Genomic DNA, 20,334 nt, shown 5'->3' with positions numbered 1-20,334 from the left:
GGCTCAGAGAAGAGCTCGAGAGGATGTGGAGGGTGAAGGTAACGGTGGTCCCCGTGGTAATTGGAGCACTAGGTGTGGTGACTCCCAAGCTAGGCGAGTGGCTCCAGCAGATCCCGGGAACAACATCGGAGATCTCTGTCCAGAAGAGCGCAGTCCTGGGAACAGCTAAGATACTGAGCAGGACCCTCAAGCTCCCAGGCCTCTGGTAGAGGACCCGAGTTTGAAGGATAAACCGCCCGTAGGGGCGTGCTGGGTGTTTTTTTTATATATATGGACTGCATTGTATATACTTAAGACTAACATATTACTTTCAGTAGTAACATTTCTTCAGCAATAAATGCAGGTGTTTATTTATTTATTTATTTTTTCCATTTTATGCGTGTGCTGTGAGAATGATTAGAGGTTTCAATTGTTTTTCTTTGACTTGCTCTTTCTGATTATGAAGAGCATGTCCAAAAATACTCTTAGGGAAGCGTATGTTCAGTGATTCTAAGTGTGCGAATGTCGTGAGTACATGATTTGAATGATTCTGTGTGATTTGTACCAAATAATAAATAAAAGTGTGTGTGGTGTACTGAGGGTACATTCTTTTTATATCAACATTTAGCAGAAGTACAGAGGGTTTATAGACTGTAAATACAAAAGAGTTCGATTAAGCTGTAGAAACAGAGAAAGGGAGAAACAGATCAAAATATGAGTGGGTGGCTGTGTGTGTGTGACAGACAGGATGTGACTCGGCAAGTCTGAATATAGCTTGTGAGCTGGTGAGAGATGTTGCAACATGAAAACAGAAGAATTAGAGACTGAATGTCTTAAGAAAAAGTAATAAAATGATATTAAATACATGTTTTAGTGTGTTAATACAGGTGGACTTCTCTCAACCTGGAACCTTGACTACAGTGGCAAAGAGCATAGATTAAGTGGGAAAAATAAGTCAGGCTTTGGCTAAAATTTTACAGCTTGACCTCTCACTTTGTCCCCGACCCTGAGAAGAAGCTCAAAGGACAGTTCATCTCCTGATGAAGACTGACAGAACATCGTGGACTTGCTTAACAGCAGGCAAAAGACAGTGCAACTTAACACTGACAACGACTGACGCCCTGAGACTGACGACCTCAGCAGCAGCATGTAAGAAAGCACGTGATGCAACATGTACTGTGAACTACAGGCTGGGCAGTTGAACAGTGGGATGAAGAACTGTGGAAAAGCACTGGACACTGAGTTTCATATTTGCCATGCTTGAAGAAATGTTGAAAGAGAAGACTTAAAAGATCAACAGAGAAGAAGAAAGAGCTGTCTGTGTTTGGTGGAGATTCTAAGGCCACACAGGACACTCTGAGAAGAGACATGGACCAGTCAGAGGTCAAGCTTGGACGAGTTCGAGTGCGAGAATACAGGAAATAATTGGATTGAAATTGAAGGCTGAACTCATGATGGTTTAGGGATGTCCACCAGATCACAACAAAGAGGTAAACAAAAGAAAAGGTAAAATAAAAAGAGAAAATAACTGACAATTATATTAATGAATAGAAAACACACATACACAAATTGTACTTGTGAAATCATTTTGTTGTTACACGTGAAATTATTTTTGGAATAAATCAGAAGTGAGATAGTTTGAATCAAGAACTCAGAGAAAAGATGCATGAATTAAGCCTTATTGTGACGAACACTTGCAACGAAGAAAGCAGCTTACACTCCATTAACATGACCACAACATGACGCAAGGAAGAACATGCTTATATACATGACATAAGTTGGTATTTTTGACCAGAGAGAGAAAATGGGTCGTTTAACCACTGATGATAATAATGAAAATGTTTTAGTTTTGTTATTTTTAGGAGCAAAGCAGACCTGGACCAATTCTCCAGATGCAGCAGTCGGAAGAAAGTTATAGGTTGACATTACTGGAAATGTTTAGCAAGTTTCTGGTTGAATTGTTTACAGCCGTGTGTTCCTGAACGTCACAAGCAAGTTCTGACTCGTGGCTGAAGACAAGGAATGCTGTTATTTAAGGTGGGAAATGAAAATTTGGGTTAGCAAGGATTTGGGAAAAGAGCAAACTGACTGTTTAAGTGGAAAATTGTGAAGGAGTCTGAAAACTCAGAAAAAGAAACATTTACAAAACACACACACAAACAGAAAACGCCTTAACTTTACACAGACAAGCTCATGAAGATTAATGCATAGACATTGATTAATTTTGGTTAAGAACACAAACATACGCAATGAAAATCAGCTTGCTAATTTTATGAGTGATAGAATGGTGTGAATGTTTAATAAAATAGACTTAAAGCCTGAAGTTGAGATATGACTCAGTATGCAAATTAACTCGAGTGAGTGATGACAGAGGAGCTTGCTGTATGTGTGTGTGATTGAGGCCTTAAGGAAAGGAAGCAAAGTAGACTGTTCAGAGGTGCAGATTTGGACAAGAAATTTATAATTTAGTGTTGACACATTGTTATAACGTGTTTATATTTTAGGCTGAATCTAAGTATGGTGAAGTGTCTAAGGGGACATGGTTGTGTGTAAAACGGTGCAGCTTTGACGAGGTTTTCAGTGCGTTGAATGGGTGACATTTAAGATTGTTTAGGATTCTTGAGGTTGTTGTTTTTTATTTTAATAGAGGGAGTTTTAATAAACATGGACATGTCTAAGGGGGCCCATTAGTTTTGTAACAGTGCACTCAGAAAAACCTGTCAGGTGATTTTGTTTTGTGTTTGATGAGCTAATAATCAGCTCTCTTTTTCTCATTTTGTTTCTCATTTTAGCAGGCCTGCAAGAGAGTGAATAACAGCGCTGACAAAATTCCCGGGAGAACAAACATAAGCTGACCTTCTCCAGATTACAATGGGCGGAGGAGAAGGCTAAGTCTCTGTCTAAAAGGATTGCCGCGAGCCAATCCCGTCCAAAAGCAGAAAGAACTATTTTCCTAAAAAACTAAATAAAACAAATGAATGAGCTCATGTTGCTGATGTGGAGAATCTGATTATTCATGCGGGAGTCTCCACTATTGGCAATACCTGGTGTGAATGCATGGGTGTGAATGTGTGTGACTGGACTAAGGTGGGGATGAATAAAGGTGGACAAACAATTTACCATCCCAGGAACAGAAAGGGGATGCTTTGTTTTGCTTTTGTCATAAGCAGGAGGAGTGGAAGACTTAATTCTGGGGATGCTGATTTTTGAGTTGCTTTGAGAAAATTTCTGTTCTGCTGATTGGGGTTAGATTAGGGAACTAAATTATATTGTTGGGAGAATGCCAAATGCTAAAAGGGGAAACATTTTTTGTTATAACTCATGTTACCATTAACTGAAGAAATACATGATTGATAACAGTTCTGTTTTAAGTTTTTGTTATGACACAGATTGGATGATAAGTGGGGAAAAATTGAGTATGAAATGTGAAACTTAGGTTAACGTATAGGTTTTGTTTCCAGGAAGTTCCAAGGATGCAGATTTTCAAGGGAGCAAGAACTTCAAGGAGATGTGACATGATGATAAAATTGATTTTATTCCTTAAACACAGGTTTGCAGGTCCGGAGCAGATACCTGAGAGGAGGATTGCTGAGTTGTTTTGAGAGATGATATGACTAACCTTTTTTCCCTTTAATTTCCTAAGCCCGAGTGATCCATTTTGAGTTTTTGAGTTTTTATTTGGACACACATGTGAAGTCCAAATATAAAGGGGGAATTTAAGGGGTAATTTGAAATGGGTTTTAGGATCATTTTATGACTTTTGGAGTTTTTGATAATTTAGATATGGTAAAACTGGGGCAGAAATTGTTATGTTTAAGTTAAAGGATTAAAATGAATAGAATCCTGTTTAGAAGATAAAATGCCGTGTTCATAAGAAGCTGTATGTAAAACTTAAAGGGAAACTGTGGGAATAAAAGATATGCTTAGATAATTTGGGGAAAACTAGTGAAGATTTTAGGAGTAGAAAATATTTGATTTCTTTTTTATTTTTAGGATAAGTTGTTATAATGTAGGCTTTAAAACAGATATTACACAAATTTATTTCTAGGGTAGAGGAGAGAGTTTTTCTTAAGAGAGTGTTAAAAGTGTCTCTGACTATTGGAGATTATATATGTAGAAATGATTTTTTCTTACACATTGCGATCGTGACCGAGTTGATGTTCGGTCCAGTTAAGGTCATAAGCTTGAATGAGGGGGATGTCTCAGTCGATATATTGCGGGGGACTTGGAGCAATAGAAGGATAAACAGCATTCACGCTTACAAACACACATGATTTAAACATAGGCGAGGCCAAAGGCCTGTACTTGATGTAGCTTTTGACTGTACAGCTCCTAACTTGCAGGGATGGCGTGGAGCGTAATGAGTGAATGCAAAACATGCTTACAGACACAAACATGACATAGATTTATTTTATAGGGTAAAGGTGGAACACATGTTGCTTTGTTTCTGCCTAGCAACTACTGAGGCAGAAGGTGTTAAAGATAAGTATGTAATAAGTGAACAGGAAACGTGTGGGGGTGAGACGGGTGAAACAAAATGTTGTAGATAATGGAAACGTGTCTAACTGGCGTTAACAGTAACTTTTGCATGTTATGTATATGCTTGAAGCAAAAGAGGCGTAAATCCTGATAGAAAATTTTGAAGTGTGCTTTCTAGCGGAGGGTTAGGCTGACATGGGGATGGTGTATATTTTACCCTGGGGGTGTTTAATAAAACTAAAAGCGTTGCTCACACACATAAAGAGTATTGAGATTAAGTAAAGTTAATATAAAGGATAGAGCCCAGAACATGATATTGTGAACCAAGTTTGAATAATTAAAGGAACATTAGATGAACACAGTAGATTAGTGAGGTGTAGCAGAGAGAGGCTGTTTGTTTTCTATCCATTACAGGAGAAGATTTCCACTAGAGAGGGACCCAGAAAAGGAGCAGAGACCACTTAAGCATGAAGTGTTTTCAAGTGGGAGCTGGCGTTTTATTACTGGACCACCTAGATGACATGAGGTTGCTGTCTGATTTGCTGAGTCAGGGGACGGCTAGAGAGGGTCAGAGCGAAGGCAGTGGACCTGGGAGTGGTGGTTTCGGTGCCCATGATGCCATTAATGGATTTAGAGGTGACAGAGTGGGTCGAGGAGTGACACAAGAAAACGGTGTGAGGGAATTGTGGGATTGAAGAAATTATTTTACGGTTACTGTTCATAACCATCATCTTTATCATTGCATTAATTATCATTTCATCAAAGCATTTATTGAAGTTGTTGGCATTATGTTATAATTTGTATTATAGGTGTTATCATAATCACATATTAACATGTTTATTACAGGTGCAGTTATAACCACTTTAAATCGTTGAGTTAAATCTATAATCTTAAAAGTTTATATGCTGAGTATAGTGTTACAGTAAAATAGTAGTGGAGCAAAGGCCTGAATGTATTCAGCTTCTTGTTGCAACCTGTTGCAAGTTTGTTTGCTTGGCAACAAGTGACCATGATGTACTAAAGAGGATGTCGAGTCCAGGGGGACTTTCAGGGCCCAAAATCATCACCATATTTGGAAAGAAGATGCTAGAAAGAGGAACTTCTGTGTCTGACTTTAGTTCTAAAAAATTGATTACTGTCTGTACAATATGCAAATGATGTTCTTAGAAATATGAAGTATGTTCTTAGAACGCAAGAGGGGGCGTTATAATACCCTGATGATATAAAAGCAATCTGAAGTGTATTTTTGGGCGGAGGTTTACAACTGATGTTCTGCAGTTTACACCTCCCCACGCTGCGTGTGTTCATTAAAATCAATTGTTTGAACAAGCTCTTCTGGACCACCGTTGTTTTACTCTCGTCCTCAATTTCGAACCCTTAACATTAGTTACTTAGTTACTTTTTAAAACACAATTTACAACCTGAATAGGTGATAAAGCGATAGATCTTTCAGCCCAGTTCTACTGTTTCTGCATAATCCATCATACAAAATGTAATCAAATGAAAAAGTGTCTATTTAAAACTATTTTTATTAGTTTTAATCTTTTAACTTTATGCATCAAGCAAAAATTAAATTATATGCAACATTCTCTGACTGGAAGAACATTTAAACTTATTTTTTGCACATTCCAGCACATAAAATAAAATAAAATAAAATATTTTATTTTTAGTTTACACTCACTCTTTCAAATAGATGCAAGTAAAACACAGCAGAAAATAAATAAAATCAAAGACTCGGTGGTCCTGTTGCTCTATTGTCACGTGTTTAGCAGGAGTGGGGCAGGCGGAGGTTTGCCCTGGTGCAGGTGTGTCGCAGAGGTCATTTCAGTGGAAGAATCCGGGAGTTTGTCTGTGAATTTCACTTTACTGTGGCTGCGTACTGCCCATCTCTCCTGATGAATAACAGCTGATTTGAAAAGATATGTGGAAGACAGTGTTTGTGACTCCAGTGTTTTGGAATACTTTGCAATTCGAGGTCACAGATCAGATATTCCTTGGGGGGAGGGAGGCGGCGGGGGGGGGTGTTCCTCCTATAATTCTTTTACCTGTACATCCCTTGTGTGGGGATATGTGGCAATAGCGGCAGAGATGTAGGTTAGTAGAGGAAGCTACAGAGTTTTACAACTGTGTGGTTGTTGGTTCTGATGGTCATGTCATGTGTTTTTTTCACTCTGTTTTTGTTGCTGCTTTTAAGATATAGATAATAAATAAAGTGTTAAAAGTTCTGGCCATGGCGGACCAGAGTTGGAAATGACTTCAAATTCCCTTAATTGGCTTTTTGGTGGTTGGATTGCCACTGATGGTTTAATTATTGAGAGCAATGTTCCAGTTTAACCTCATGATGACAGTGTTGTCTTATTGTTAGGTCTATCGTTGCTTAGATAGAGTTAGATATAAAGTTGTTATGGATGTTTTTATCTGTGGTAAATTAAATTGAAAACTCTAATATCTATCCAATCATAACAATGATACAGAAACAATAATCTAAATAATCTAAATAATCCTAAAAAAGCAACAGAAATAGGCTGATTGACTGATGACAGAAACACAATGAGTACACAAAAATTACACAGCAGATTTGCACTGACTGATCAGAAATATTTAATATGGTGATGATAGACACAAGTTATATTCACAAGAAAAGGAAAGATGTCTGTGAAGGTTCTCTGTCATCCAGGTCATCGTAGTCATATGAGCTTGCAAAGAAAAGCGTCTGGACTTCTTTAAGTTGCTTGAAGACGTTTCACCTTAGAACTGAGAAGCTTCTTCAGTTCTAAGGTCAAATGGTGGAGAGTCCCAGATTTAAACCCAGTGGTTTGAAAAGGGAAGCTATCACTCAGCACAGCAGCGACTATGATAAGGGTAACCGTAGAGAATGGATGGAAAACAACAATTACACTTGCAACAATGGTGGTCACCACAGATTGGTCAGGAAAAAAAAAAGAAATAAATATAAGATTATTTCTAAAGTCACTGGAATTATGAAAACTGCTGGACAAATGTTCATGTATTACCATTTTTAATTTGTCTCTATGGTCACATGCAGCGTCGATCGTCCACCAGAGGGTGCTGCTGAACCTGCAGCGTCACAGCTTCTCACAGCCGTCAGTACAAGTGTTAAAATCCAACACTGTTCCTGCTTCCCTGTTTATTGATTGTTTGATGACCACAGACAGTTTCTTTTCTTTTTTTTACTCATCCACCAGGCCAGACAAAGGAAGTGAATGTTTAATTGTTCCTCTCAGTCAGACTTTGTTCCTCCCCATTAATCTTTTGTTTTTTTCATCATGTGTCCTGTTGTCTTTAAAGTCGTATTTCTGTCTCTGTAATCGACTTAGTGGAATAAACAGGGAAAGAAGCGACCGCTACACTCGGAGGGGTTGGAGGTATGAAATCTGTTTTTTCTCTATAAATCTGACATAAAGTTGACGGTAGTTGCTGATGTTATTTAGGGTTTAACATTTAATCATTTAGTTTCATCCTATAAAGCATAAGATCCCCATATTTGAGGTCTTTTTGTTTTTTGTTTCCACAGTTTGAAGTTTTTATAGTTAACAACATATTGCAGCATGGAGAGAAGTCTTAACAACATACTCCACAGAAAGATTAAACTTGCTGATTCAACACAAACAGGAAGAGAATTTTTTTATTACATACCCGCTGATGCTACACTGTGCTTCGACCTTCAATAACAGCACAAAAGAACTCACGTATGGTTCTGCATTCATTCTATAAAACAATAACTGTCAGTGACTTTGAACCGCAATATAAACACAACATTCAAGATAACAGTTAAAATTAATATAACAATAAACAATAAAACAAGAACATCTAAACAGCAGCACATGATGGGAGAGAACTAGCTGCTCCCCCAACACTCCACAATATAAATTGACGTGGAAAAAAATATTTTAAAAAAACAAAAACAGTTGAACTTTAGTGAATTTCACTAGATTAAATGCAGTTAGTTACTGATGAGTGTTACTTGTGCTTTTAATGAAACGCATACTGGTAAATGATTGATGCTGGATCTCAGTCCTGAATTACATAACATTAATACATGTACCATGCTCATGCAATTGTTTTATAATGTTTCAAACTGTTTGGATTAGTTATACCACAGCTATGTTAGCTCTAATAAGAAGCTTTGATATGAAATCACTTCACAGTCAGAAATTTCGTGAACACCAAACAACAAGGTGACAAAAGTCAGGTTTGTTTTTAGTGTTAATAAATGTACTTTACTGTACACACAGGTCATGTCATTGATTCACAGGGTCAATCTGTACCAATGACAAGCACACACTACTGAACCAGTTTGACCAGGATGTTGACACTGACATACACACCACTTTCTTTCTCTAATGCAGATAAGATCAGAGCATTGATTAAATGATTAAATTAATCACCACAACCACAAAATCTTCTCTTTTCTTTTCTTTTTTTAAAGAAATGCATGGATTGATTACATTTTTGTACAAAAAATTGGATGATTCTGAGGAAGTCAGGCGGGAGAATGTCAGTGATTAATGACTCTGACAGAAACGTTGTACAGATGAAGGTAAAAACAGTATCGGATATAAACACTGTGTGTTTTAAGAAGCTTTTGTTAGAGATTCATCTATAAAGTATTTCTAGTTTTGTAGCTTGAGTAAACAATCAGCTTGATTTTTGACTGATATCAAACTAATATTAGTTTGAGTAATATTAACAATAATTTGTCCTCATTTGTTTTGCACCTAAACACCTTTTAGAGGAAATCACAACCTTTTACTTTTTTTGATTAGACTGAGCTGATCTAAATTCATGAACTGAGTGGAGTGGGAAGTTGTCTCTGCACATCTACCTGATTTATTGCAACACTTCACTTCTTTATTACTTCTCTGTTTCTTTGTATATGTGGTAGCTGTTTGTCACATGTGTATACTTAGATTTGGAGAAGATAGGAATGTGGTTGCTAAGGTGTTGCTATGTGCACTGATGTCACACAGGTGAAGGGTGTGTTGTACCAAACAGGATGACACACGGATGTGTGGGTTAGTTTGATCTGTGACTCTGTGGTACAGAGGCCACTTTATGCACAGACTTTAAACTTGTTACATTTTATTGTTTGATTTCTTAACTTTTTTTTAAACTTTTTTTTATTAAGTGGAATAAATCTTCAGTGTGTTCCTTTTTACATACTGAAAAAGCTGATGCTGAACTCAGACCTTTTTTTTTTTTATCTTTCAGTGGATAATTTTAATTTTTCCATCCTGATGATCAGAAGAGTGTTTGAGGGTTTCAGAGATTCTTCAGGACAACAGTAAGTGTTTAAAATGACGTCTTTCAGTCTTTTAGATAATCTGACAGTTTGACTGAAGTCTGTGAGCTTCAGTGGATTAACAGATTGTTCATGTTAATCTGAACCAGGATTAAAGCTTCACTTTACTGGTTACAGATGAATGTCATGTGGAGTTAGTGTGAAGTATTTGATTTACTGTCATCTGGTTTCATCTGTGGAAACACATCATATGAAATGAATTCACTGTGTTTTATCATCTGAAGAACCAAAAGATGTCAGACTATATCTGACAAAATATAAAAAAGAAAAAAGAGGAAGTGTACTCTGTTACTCTCCTGTACTCTGATTACAGTCATGTGATTTACAGCAAGTGCTGCGTCAGCTGCACGCGCTGGACAAAGTTCTCTGTGGTTTTATGGAGGCTACAGCTAAATGCTGCCTCCTCCATAGTACAATATACATTTTTATACAGTGACGTCATTTTGAAGTCCTTTGGCTGATGATGGTCTTTAGTATGTAGCTGATGATTGATGATGAGAGAGGTTATGTTTGTGTTGTTCTGTGGAGATCATTCAAGAACTGAACCTGTTAAACACTCAGACCTGCTTTAGATTTCACCGCTTTAGTTATGACGCACTTATTCATGGTCATCATACAGCGCAGCGCAACATACGTCATTCTAATGCGACTTCCTTACGAGAGATCGAAAGTGTGGCGTTTGAACCTGTGGCTGAAAAACTAAGGTTTCAGCTTTATTTAAACCTCAAAGTTAACCTCATGTAGTCAGTTTTAAAACTCTAGTTTTGTTATTAACTGAAAATACCAACAGACTCAGACTTTTAGAACAAACTAAGAGTCAGATCAGCAGAAACAAAACACGGAAATGTTTCCTGTAACTGCGTCGCTCTGCTCGACTTTGCTGTTTGTCGGTGTCTTCGTGTTTGTCTCTGCAGGTGAGGTTTATAAACCAAACGGTGTTTCCCTCTGAGATAAAGAGGAATAAACTTCAGTCTGGTTTACATGTTACTTTTCAAACAATTAGTTTCATATTGAATCAGACAATCATATTGTCTGTTTGTTTATGACGGCATCACGAGGTCTGGTGGTGTCTGTGGATTTACCCGGTTGGTCAGCGGTGTTGTTTCCAGCACAGAGACAAAGAAGTGTAATGTGTGTGTCAGTGTGATGTGTTGTAGTTTCAGGAGTCAGTATACAGCCAGAGGCAGATCTACAGAGTTGGCATGTGCCACATTAAAATGATCTCTTGCCACCCCGAGTGCCACCGTAGTTTTGTATGTGACAATGTTGTCAATTAAGGGGGAGCAAGAGACCACTCCATGTAGACCACCTCTGTAGATCAGCCCCTGAGTTTTAAATAGTTGTATAAAAAAGTTAGAACCCTTGGCTACATTTTAAGGCATATTAAACATATACATTTACACATTGTAAAAGCTGCATATGTGTAAAGAAATGGTTTTGATTTTGCCACCCTAAAAACACTTCATTACATCCAGCCCTGTATACTGATACAAAACTTTTTGTTCAGTGTATACAAACAGCTGTAGCTCCATAAAGGCAGCATGCAGAGACTCACAGTGTCTTATAATGAGAGGCTGCTTTCTCTCACACATTATGTTCACTTATTATCAGCACGTTTCACTGTATAAGTGTTTATATAACACAGCTACTGTCATCCACAGTAATCTCCTCATTTATTGTAGATACTGTTAGAGGCAGCATCCCTTCAACCCTCTGAGTTTCCAACTTAAAATTAAACTAACTTTGACCCTGTACTGTCAAAATATGAGATTTGGGAGCTTTAACAAAAAAAGCACAACTCAAATTCTACGCAGCGAAAAATAAGTAGGTAAATAAAAATAAAATAACAGCACAATTGATTGTATGAAGAAATCTTGTTAATGCAGAGTGATAATGGTTATAACTGACTTTTGTGTCAGTAATAGATTAAGGTCAGATCTCTGTAGTGGTGGGGTGCAGTGGTAGTGAATAATATTAACAGCATTTACTGTCATAATGATCACGTGTGTACCTTAGCATTAATAAAAGATTTTTTTGATTCCTTTTTTATGTATATCATGCACGGATGTACTATAATTTAATATATGTGCATACACTCCTCACTCCATCTGGCTGCTGAAGTGATCAGTTGCGCTTTGACCTTTAACCTCTCTGCTCTGTTTTTTTCCCCCTCTTTCAGAACAAAAAACCATCACAGCTGAGTCTGGACAGGACGTCACTCTGACATGTCGAGCTCCAAATAAAAACATCATAGGTGTAGAGTGGAACAGAGCTGACCTGGAAGATGAATATGTGCTTTTTTATAGAGATGAACAATTTGATCCAGTTAACCAGCATCCATCTTTTAAGAACCGGGTGGATCTTGTTACGGGTCCGAAATTGAGGATGAGAGTAAAACAATGATGGTCCAGAAGAGGTAAATCAAACAATTGATTTTAATGAATGCACGCAGCGTGGAGAGGTGCAAACTGCAAAGCAGTTGTACATCTCTACCCAAAATACACTCTAGATTGCTTTTATAACATCAGGGTATTGTAACGCCCCTTCTTGCGTTTACAAGCACATAATTTGCATGTACAGAACATTCATGTATTTTAAGAATTAACTGCAACATAGAGGTTCCTCCTTGTGGCATACTCTTCCGAATATAGTGATGACCTAAGGCCTTTGAGGTCACCATGGACTGGACATCCTTCCGTCACCTGTAACTAAGCAAACTCAAATACCACAAGAAGCTGAATACATTCAGGCCTTTGCTCAGCTACTATTTTACTGTAACAATATACTCAGCATATGAGTTATGATATATATATATTTAACTCAATCATTTTAAAGTAGTTATACTGCACCTGTAATAAACATGTTAATATTTGATTATGATAACCCCTATAATATAAATTATAACATAATGCCAGCAGCTTCAATAAATGCTTGGATGAAATGATAATTAATGCAATGACAAAATGATGGTTATGTAAAATAGTCCCTATAATTCTACAATTCCCCCTTTTGACGTCTTCCAAAGACGTCACTACACTATTCCCAGGTCCACTACCTTCGCTCTGACCCTCTCTCTGCTACACCTTACTAACCTACTGTGTTCATCTCAGGTTCCTGTCATTATTCATAGTTGGTTCACAATATCATATCAGGCAAAATCACAAACCCTACTGCCACGTCTGCTTTGTTAAGCTCTTCAGTTAGACTCTGTACCGGTTTGCCAATCTGTGTGTACATGTCTCTACACTTTTAATGTCTAAATGCACATCTGGATGTATGTGCACTTGTATGTCTATCTGCATCTATGAGTCAGTGGTTTTTCATAAAAAAACGCGTTAAAGTGAAGAATGTTTCCTTATTATTTTGTCATAAAATAAATCAAACAAATAACTTAAGCTGTGTGACGGCACCTTGCGTTTACGCCAGGCTGTGAACTGCCCTAAATCTACTTGCTACACCCCCTTTTCACCTAGTTTAATTTTTTCAATCCTAATTTAAACTATTCCTGACTTCCCTCAATGCACACTGTAAAGTGTAAAAGATACAGTTAGCTTTCTCCTGGTAAAAGGTCCTACATTATTTTCTCTACCTTTGGAAACATCCTCTATCGAGTTAACCCATTTCATTTTTCAAACTTAGGCCTGATTTCTTCGCCCCCTTTAACGGGTAGCGCATATCCGGTCTGAACACTGTGTTTGGGCAATTTACGAATTGTTGCAGGATTTCTATGTTATGTAAAGTTCCTCTCATCCCTTTTATGCTTCCATTATAACCTGTGTCTAACAAGCTTTTGATCTTCTTTGTAATATAAACAACTCGGTGTATTTGTGCTCTGTTCTTCTCCTTTCTCTCATCTGATCATCTCAAGCATGTCCTGTACCAAATTTGCTTCCTCTTTTCAAGCCCACATTTAATTACAAGCTCTAACACATTTGCCCTATACGGCGGTCTCGACGTGTTTCCTGTCTACTTATAAAAATACCAGAGTTATTCTCAGAACTCAGAGCTGAAGTTCCCCTTTTCTAAGTCTGTAGGTTCAAGAAGAGAGCAAGCTGCTAGTCGGTAAACAACTTTATCATCACATAAGTTATTAGGTAAACGTCACGTAGACACATTTCATGTAGCTGATAACATATATACAATTTTCCTTTGACATATCTGTATGTGCACGCCTAAATTATAACCTCTTATTCTAGAAATCAAAAATAACCTGAAAATAACACTTTCTGCCTCAGTTTTACCATACCTAAATTATCAAAAAACCTAAACATCATCAAGTAATCCTAAAACCCCTTTCAAATTAAACCTTAAATCCTGTAACTCCCCCCTTTTTGTGACACATCTCATGTGTTACAAACTCAAAATCCTTCACTCAGGTTAGGGCATTAAAAGGTTAGTCATATCATATTAAGTCTACATGCTCCGGACCTTCAAACCTGTTTTTAAGGAATGAAATCAAATTAATCATCATGTCAAATCTTTTCTTGGCTCCATCCACAGCCTGCATCCTTGAAACGTCCTATAAACAAAAGCCTGTGTGTTAACCAGAACATCACCTTTTATACTCACTTTCTCCACTGGTGATCCAACCTGTGTTATAACCCAAAATAAACTTACACAGAACAGTTATTAATCATGTGTCCCCTCCGTTCATGGTAACTTAAGTTACATCAATGTTTCCCTTTTAGCATTTAGCATCCTATAATGTAATAACATAATCCAACCCCAGTAAATAATTTTCTCAACGCACACATCAATATCCCAAAATCAGCATCCCCAGATTTAAGTCTCCCACTTGTCCTGTTTGTCAACCTTTTATTTATTTCCCCTCTTGGTCCCATCACTCACATTCACTCCCATGCATTCACACATGATATTTTTGCTGATCTGCAGCCTTCTGCGCACGTGATCAGATGCTCCACATCAGCAAAATGAGCTCAATCATTTGTTTTATTTCGTTTTTCCTTTTTAGGAAAATAGTTCTCTATACTTTTGACTGGATTGACTCGCTGCAATCCTTACTTGGTAATTTGTCCGCGCCGTCAGTTCACTCTCTTCCAGGCCTGCTTAGAGCAAAAATGAGAAAAAAGAGAGCTGATTGTTAGCTCATCAAAGTACAAAACAAAATCACCTGACAGGTTTTTTCTAAGTGCACTGTTATAAAAACTATGGGCCCTTTTAGACCTGTCCATATTTATCAAAATTCCCTCTATTAAAATGAAAAACAACAGCCCCAAAAAATCTTAAACCATCTTAAATTTCACCCATTCAACACACCGAAGACCTCGCCAAAAGCTACACCGTTTCGTACACAACAATAACCCCGGTTAAGCACTTTACCATACTCAGATTCAGCCTAACACCTTACAACAATGTGTCAACACTAATTTATAAACCTCCTAATCAAATTTGCACCTCTGAACAATCTACCCCTCCTTTAAGGCCTCAATCACACACACACAGCAAGCTCCTCTGTCCACATTCACACAAGCTCTCAAACTTTTCCATACTCAGCCATATCTCAACAATTTAACTTGGCAAAAGAAATACATGTTTAAACTTTATCACATTATTTAATTATTTTCATTTTCTTTCTATACTAATCACTTACTTTGATCAATCAGTGCAAGAGCACTCCTGAGTCACTCTTATAAACACTTTTCTTTTGTTTTGTTTTTTTTCCATCTCTTTTAAATCTTTCCATCAATTGTATTAACCATTCACACCATTCTCTCACTCATACAAGCAGCAAGCAGATCTTCATTGCATATGCTTATGTTCTTAGCCAGATTTTTAATCAATATCTGTTCATTAAGCTTCAGGAGCTTGTCTTTATAAGGTTAATGCATTTTCTGTTTGTGTGTGTATGGGTATATGTTATTTTGCATGTATGACTTCACAGTCTCCCAGACTTCTTCCCAACTCTCCAGTTAAGCAGTCAGTTTTCTTTTTCCCCGAGTTACTAACCCACATTTTGATTTCCCACCTTAAATTACCGCCCTCCTGGTCTTCAGCCAGGAGCTGGGGCTTGCTTTTCAGGTTCCTGGACACATCATGCTGTGAACAATTCAACCAGAAACTTGCCTTAACTTATCCATAGATGTTAACCTCTAACTTTCTTCCGACTGCTGCTGTGGAGAGCCGGTCCAAGTCTGCTTTACTCCTGAAAATAACAAAACTAAGACATTTTCATTATTATCACCAGTGGTTAAATAACCCATTTCTCTGTCTCTAGTCAGAAACACCAATTATGCCATGCATGTAAGCGTGTTCTTCCCTGCATTTTATGTTAATTGGGTGTAAACTGCTTCTTCATTAAATTAATTCATTGAGTTTCTCATTGCATTTCTATGTATTCATGTTAATGTACACTACGTGTAAGCTGTTTCTTCATTGCATCCTATATATTCATATTTAATTTATGCATTTCACCACTGAGCTTTAGATTCAAACTATCTCACTTCTGATTCATTTCAAAAATATCTCACATGTAACAATTTGTATGTGTGTTTTCTATTCATTAAGGTAATGACAATTATTTCTTTCATTATTCTTACCTTTTCTAATGTTTACCTCTTTGTTATGCTATGGTGGACATCCCTAAACAATTCATGAGTTCAGGCTTCAATTTTCAATCCAATTATATCCTATATTCTCGCAGTCAAACTCGTCCAGCTTCATCTCTCACTGGTCCTCTCTGCACAATGTCCTATTCGGGCTTCAAAGCTCCAGCAAACACAGTCTCAACTCAGCTGCTGTCTTCTTCTCTGTTTCTTTACAGTCTTTTCTTTCAGATTAAGTCCCAGCGTGGCAAAATATCACTCAATGTCCAGTGCTCTTCCACAATTCTTTATCCCACTGTTCAACTGCCCAGCCTGTATTTTCACAGTACATGTTGCATTAGTCTTACATGCTGCTGCTGGTCGTCAGTCGTCATCAGTGTTAATGGATCAGTGGCACTGTCGTTTGCCTGCTGTATTCAAGTCCACGATGTTCTATCTGTCTTCATCAGGTGATTAACTGTCCTTTGCGTGTCTTCTCGGGGTGAAGGACAAAGTAAGAGCTCAAGCTGCACAATTTCGAGCCAAAGACTGGCTTATTTTCTCCCAATTCTTTTAATCTACTTTTCTGCTGCTGAACTCAAGGTTGCAAAGTTGAAAGACGCCCACCTGTATTGACACACTAAACCATATAATTAGTAATATATGCATTTTTCTTAAAGGCTTCATTTGCTTCATGTGCCTAGAGTTAAATCTCTCTCTCTGTGTTCTTTCTGTACACACTCAGTTCCCATATATGGGCATGCACAGTTCCTGTTCACTATTTCCTGTCGCTGCAGCCCCGGTACATAGAGCAATATTTCCTGTTCCTCAAACTAATCTAACTCCTTTGTTTTTTGTTTTCTTGAATTAAAAACACTTTCAAACTTTAGCACATCCTACTTTTCATCACACAAGAAATATATTTCACACTCCTTTATTCCATACACACCTTTTAAATGCTCTAACCTCTTTCAGACGCCATAAATCGTCTCACACGCACTGCCTTTCTCTCTCTCAGACTTCCCCTTTTCACTTACTCAGACAAATCACACAGTCACTCAAATCAAATACTGACAGCATTCACACAGTTAAAATCACACAAAATACGCTTTCATACGAGTATTTTGGACATGCCTTCCATGATCAGAAAGAGCAAGTCAAAAGAAAAAAGAAAAAGAAAACTGAAACCTCTCATAACATCACTGAAGGTCAAATATCTTCATAGACCCAAAAGTAAGCATATTATTTCCCTAGTCAAAAGTCAAACCGTTACTCACAGTAATTTTTTAATCTCACAGCCTTTGTGTTTTGAAACTAAAAAGAGGAAGGAACAGCGCCCAATTTAAACTGCGCATGTTGTCACTCAACGACACACACAGAAAATGTAACTGTATATATATTATCTCAAACTGAAACAAACCCCATCTAAAAATCCTAAAACATCTTACTTCGACACCCCAAAACACACATGGCTTGCAGACATATTTATTAATTAAATTATCTCAAATTCAATTTCAGTTCTCAGAACCCAGGTAACGGTCTTAAGTATCAACAGTTTATGTATCCTATCTCAAAACCCCGCAAAAGTCATACAGTCATGGCAAGAAATAAAACTTTACTTACAATATTGTAATAAACAACTCCAGCGTCTTAAATACAGGCATCAGCCATGTGTAGCAGTCCCTATAAACTTCCTATCAGTCTTACACAGTTTTACCTAGTACAGACACGTGTCAAGCAAACCCCATACTCATATTCTACAGTTATCATGAAATACTTATCATAATCAACAACAGTCACACAAATATAATAAACATAAACTGCATTTCTTCCCTTAAAACACAGATTGAAGTCGTCCTTAACCCTGGCTCTGCAGTCAGTCATTAGCCACTCATTAGTAAACAGGAAATGTCAGTCTAAATAAGTCGCAGGCATCTAATTTACATAGACACAGACACCCTCTCAAAATAACCAGCCTGCTGCAGTGCCCGTGGCAGACAGAGCCTATATACAAACATAAAAATTATAACACAGAGACGTCTGATAAATTAAATAATATTTACAAGGCCTTAAATTGCACAACCTACATAATTTAGACAAAATTTAATTAACCCTCCAAGGGAGAAACTCCAAGTTTTTGATCATCAATGACAGTCTCAGTTCCAAACTGTATCTGCTCTAATCCCTAAATATCCTAAGTGAATTTAAAAGCGTCCAACGCCCAAGCTCCAAGCTTTGCTACCCAAAAAAGTGCATAAACCGTTCCAAACGGTGAAGTGGTCCAACCACTGGCTATTTAGGAGCGTCGTTGTTCTCCACACTTGCCAAGTGAACTATCCCTCCCAGAGGAAGATGTCGATCGTCACCGACAAATTGGAAGCGTCACCTTCCGACAATGCACTTACTGGAACATCCCACAGTTCCGTTCTACAGAAATTTACTAGTATTTTAAAGACATCCTGTACGACCACCAAACCAACTTTAACGATGTCCAAGCCCAGCTTTATATTCAATTATGACTGTATTACCATACACAGTTTCCAAATTACCTATAATCCTAAATTCAGTAGTCCAACTACTTTAAATTCTCTTTCCTTAGCAGTCCAACTGCATTTAAATCCTCGTAGCAGTCCAACTGCTTGTCCTTTACTCAGTACTGTCACTTAACCTTACATTATCATTACTTCAACTTCAATTCTCATGAGATTTTCACCAAAATCAAAACAGACTTTCACCAGTAATTTTCAGTGAGTAGACTTTCAATTTTGTCAGAACCAATTCAGCACTGTTTGGAAATAATTCAACAGGTAGTGCCTTACCTTTCAATAAGCCGGCTTATGTCCACTCACTTCGACCACTGAGTCGTGTCTGCTCGTTCGAGCGCCTCGGACCCTCTCAGTCTCAACCTCCAACTCTCTCTACTCAACCCTCGGCCAATGCACCAAATGTTACGGGTCCGAAATTGAGGATGAGAGTAAAACAATGATAGTCCAGAAGAGGTCAATCAAACAATTGATTTTAATGAATGCACGCAGCGTGGAGAGGTGCAAACTGCAAAGCAGTTGTACATCTCTACCCAAAATACACTCTAGATTGCTTTTATAACATCAGGGTATTGTAACGCCCCTTCTTGCGTTTACAAGCACATAATTTGCATGTACAGAACATTCATGTATTTTAAGAATTAACTGCAACATAGAGGTTCCTCCTTGTGGCATACTCTTCCGAATATAGTGATGACCTAAGGCCTTTGAGGTCACCATGGACTGGACATCCTTCCGTCACCTGTAACTAAGCAAACTCAAATACCACAAGAAGCTGAATACATTCAGGCCTTTGCTCAGCTACTATTTTACTGTAACAATATACTCAGCATATGAGTTATGATATATATATATTTAACTCAATCATTTTAAAGTAGTTATACTGCACCTGTAATAAACATGTTAATATTTGATTATGATAACCCCTATAATATAAATTATAACATAATGCCAGCAGCTTCAATAAATGCTTGGATGAAATGATAATTAATGCAATGACAAAATGATGGTTATGTAAAATAGTCCCTATAATTCTACAATCTGCAGGACAGACAGATGAAGGATGGAGACGTGTCTCTGATTCTGAAGAATGTGACAATTAATGATAATGGAACATACGAATGTTGTGTCTTCATGAGAGGAACAAACATAAGGAAGAGAGCTAATCTGGGTGGTGACCCCATCAGCAGCATCTACCTGAGTGTTGTTGATGCTCCAGGTGAGTGAGTAGAGTTGAGTGTGATCAGAGGTGAAGCTGCTTCCTGGTTGTTGATGTTTGTTTCTAAAGATGTTGTTGATGAGACTTTGTAGAAAGCAGCTGGTCTGAGTGATGTGATCAGAGTGCAGTAGATAATGTCTGACAGCAGTTTGAAGAGGAAATGGATTCTGTTCTGTTCTTCACTCATCACCTACCTGACAGCTGACACCTCACACCTGTTTCTCACCTGCAGGTCAGACAGGAAGAGAC

The 20,334-nt window shown here is 37.7% G+C and overlaps 1 protein-coding gene across 1 annotated transcript; it reads left to right on the top strand.

Moving 5' to 3' along the window:
* The first annotated feature begins 10,426 nt into the window (after positions 1–10,426).
* Positions 10,427–20,098, top strand: LOC109200493 (cell surface A33 antigen). Its single transcript, XM_025904401.1, has 3 exons — positions 10,427–10,695; positions 11,961–12,142; positions 19,908–20,098. The coding sequence occupies exons 1-3, from the start codon at positions 10,626–10,628 to the stop codon at positions 20,091–20,093; spliced, it is 438 nt and encodes a 145-aa protein (XP_025760186.1). The 5' UTR covers positions 10,427–10,625; the 3' UTR covers positions 20,094–20,098.
* Positions 20,099–20,334: the final 236 nt, after the last annotated feature.

The sequence above is a fragment of the Oreochromis niloticus genome, unplaced genomic scaffold (genome assembly GCF_001858045.2).
Source record: "Oreochromis niloticus isolate F11D_XX unplaced genomic scaffold, O_niloticus_UMD_NMBU tig00001453_pilon, whole genome shotgun sequence".
Lineage (NCBI taxonomy): Eukaryota > Metazoa > Chordata > Actinopteri > Cichliformes > Cichlidae > Oreochromis > Oreochromis niloticus.
The sequence above is the reverse complement of the archived record's forward strand: the minus strand, read 5'-3'. Positions and strand labels throughout refer to the sequence as shown.

Bases quoted from the DNA above. Each gene is read 5' to 3' on its own strand.
- LOC109200493 (XM_025904401.1), top strand. From the start codon at position 10,626: ATGTTTCCTGTAACTGCGTCGCTCTGCTCGACTTTGCTGTTTGTCGGT. The intron at 10,696-11,960 runs GTGAGGTTTATA...CCCCTCTTTCAG, and splicing joins CTTCGTGTTTGTCTCTGCAG to AACAAAAAACCATCACAGCT. The intron at 12,143-19,907 runs CTTGTTACGGGT...TAATTCTACAAT, and splicing joins CTTTTAAGAACCGGGTGGAT to CTGCAGGACAGACAGATGAA.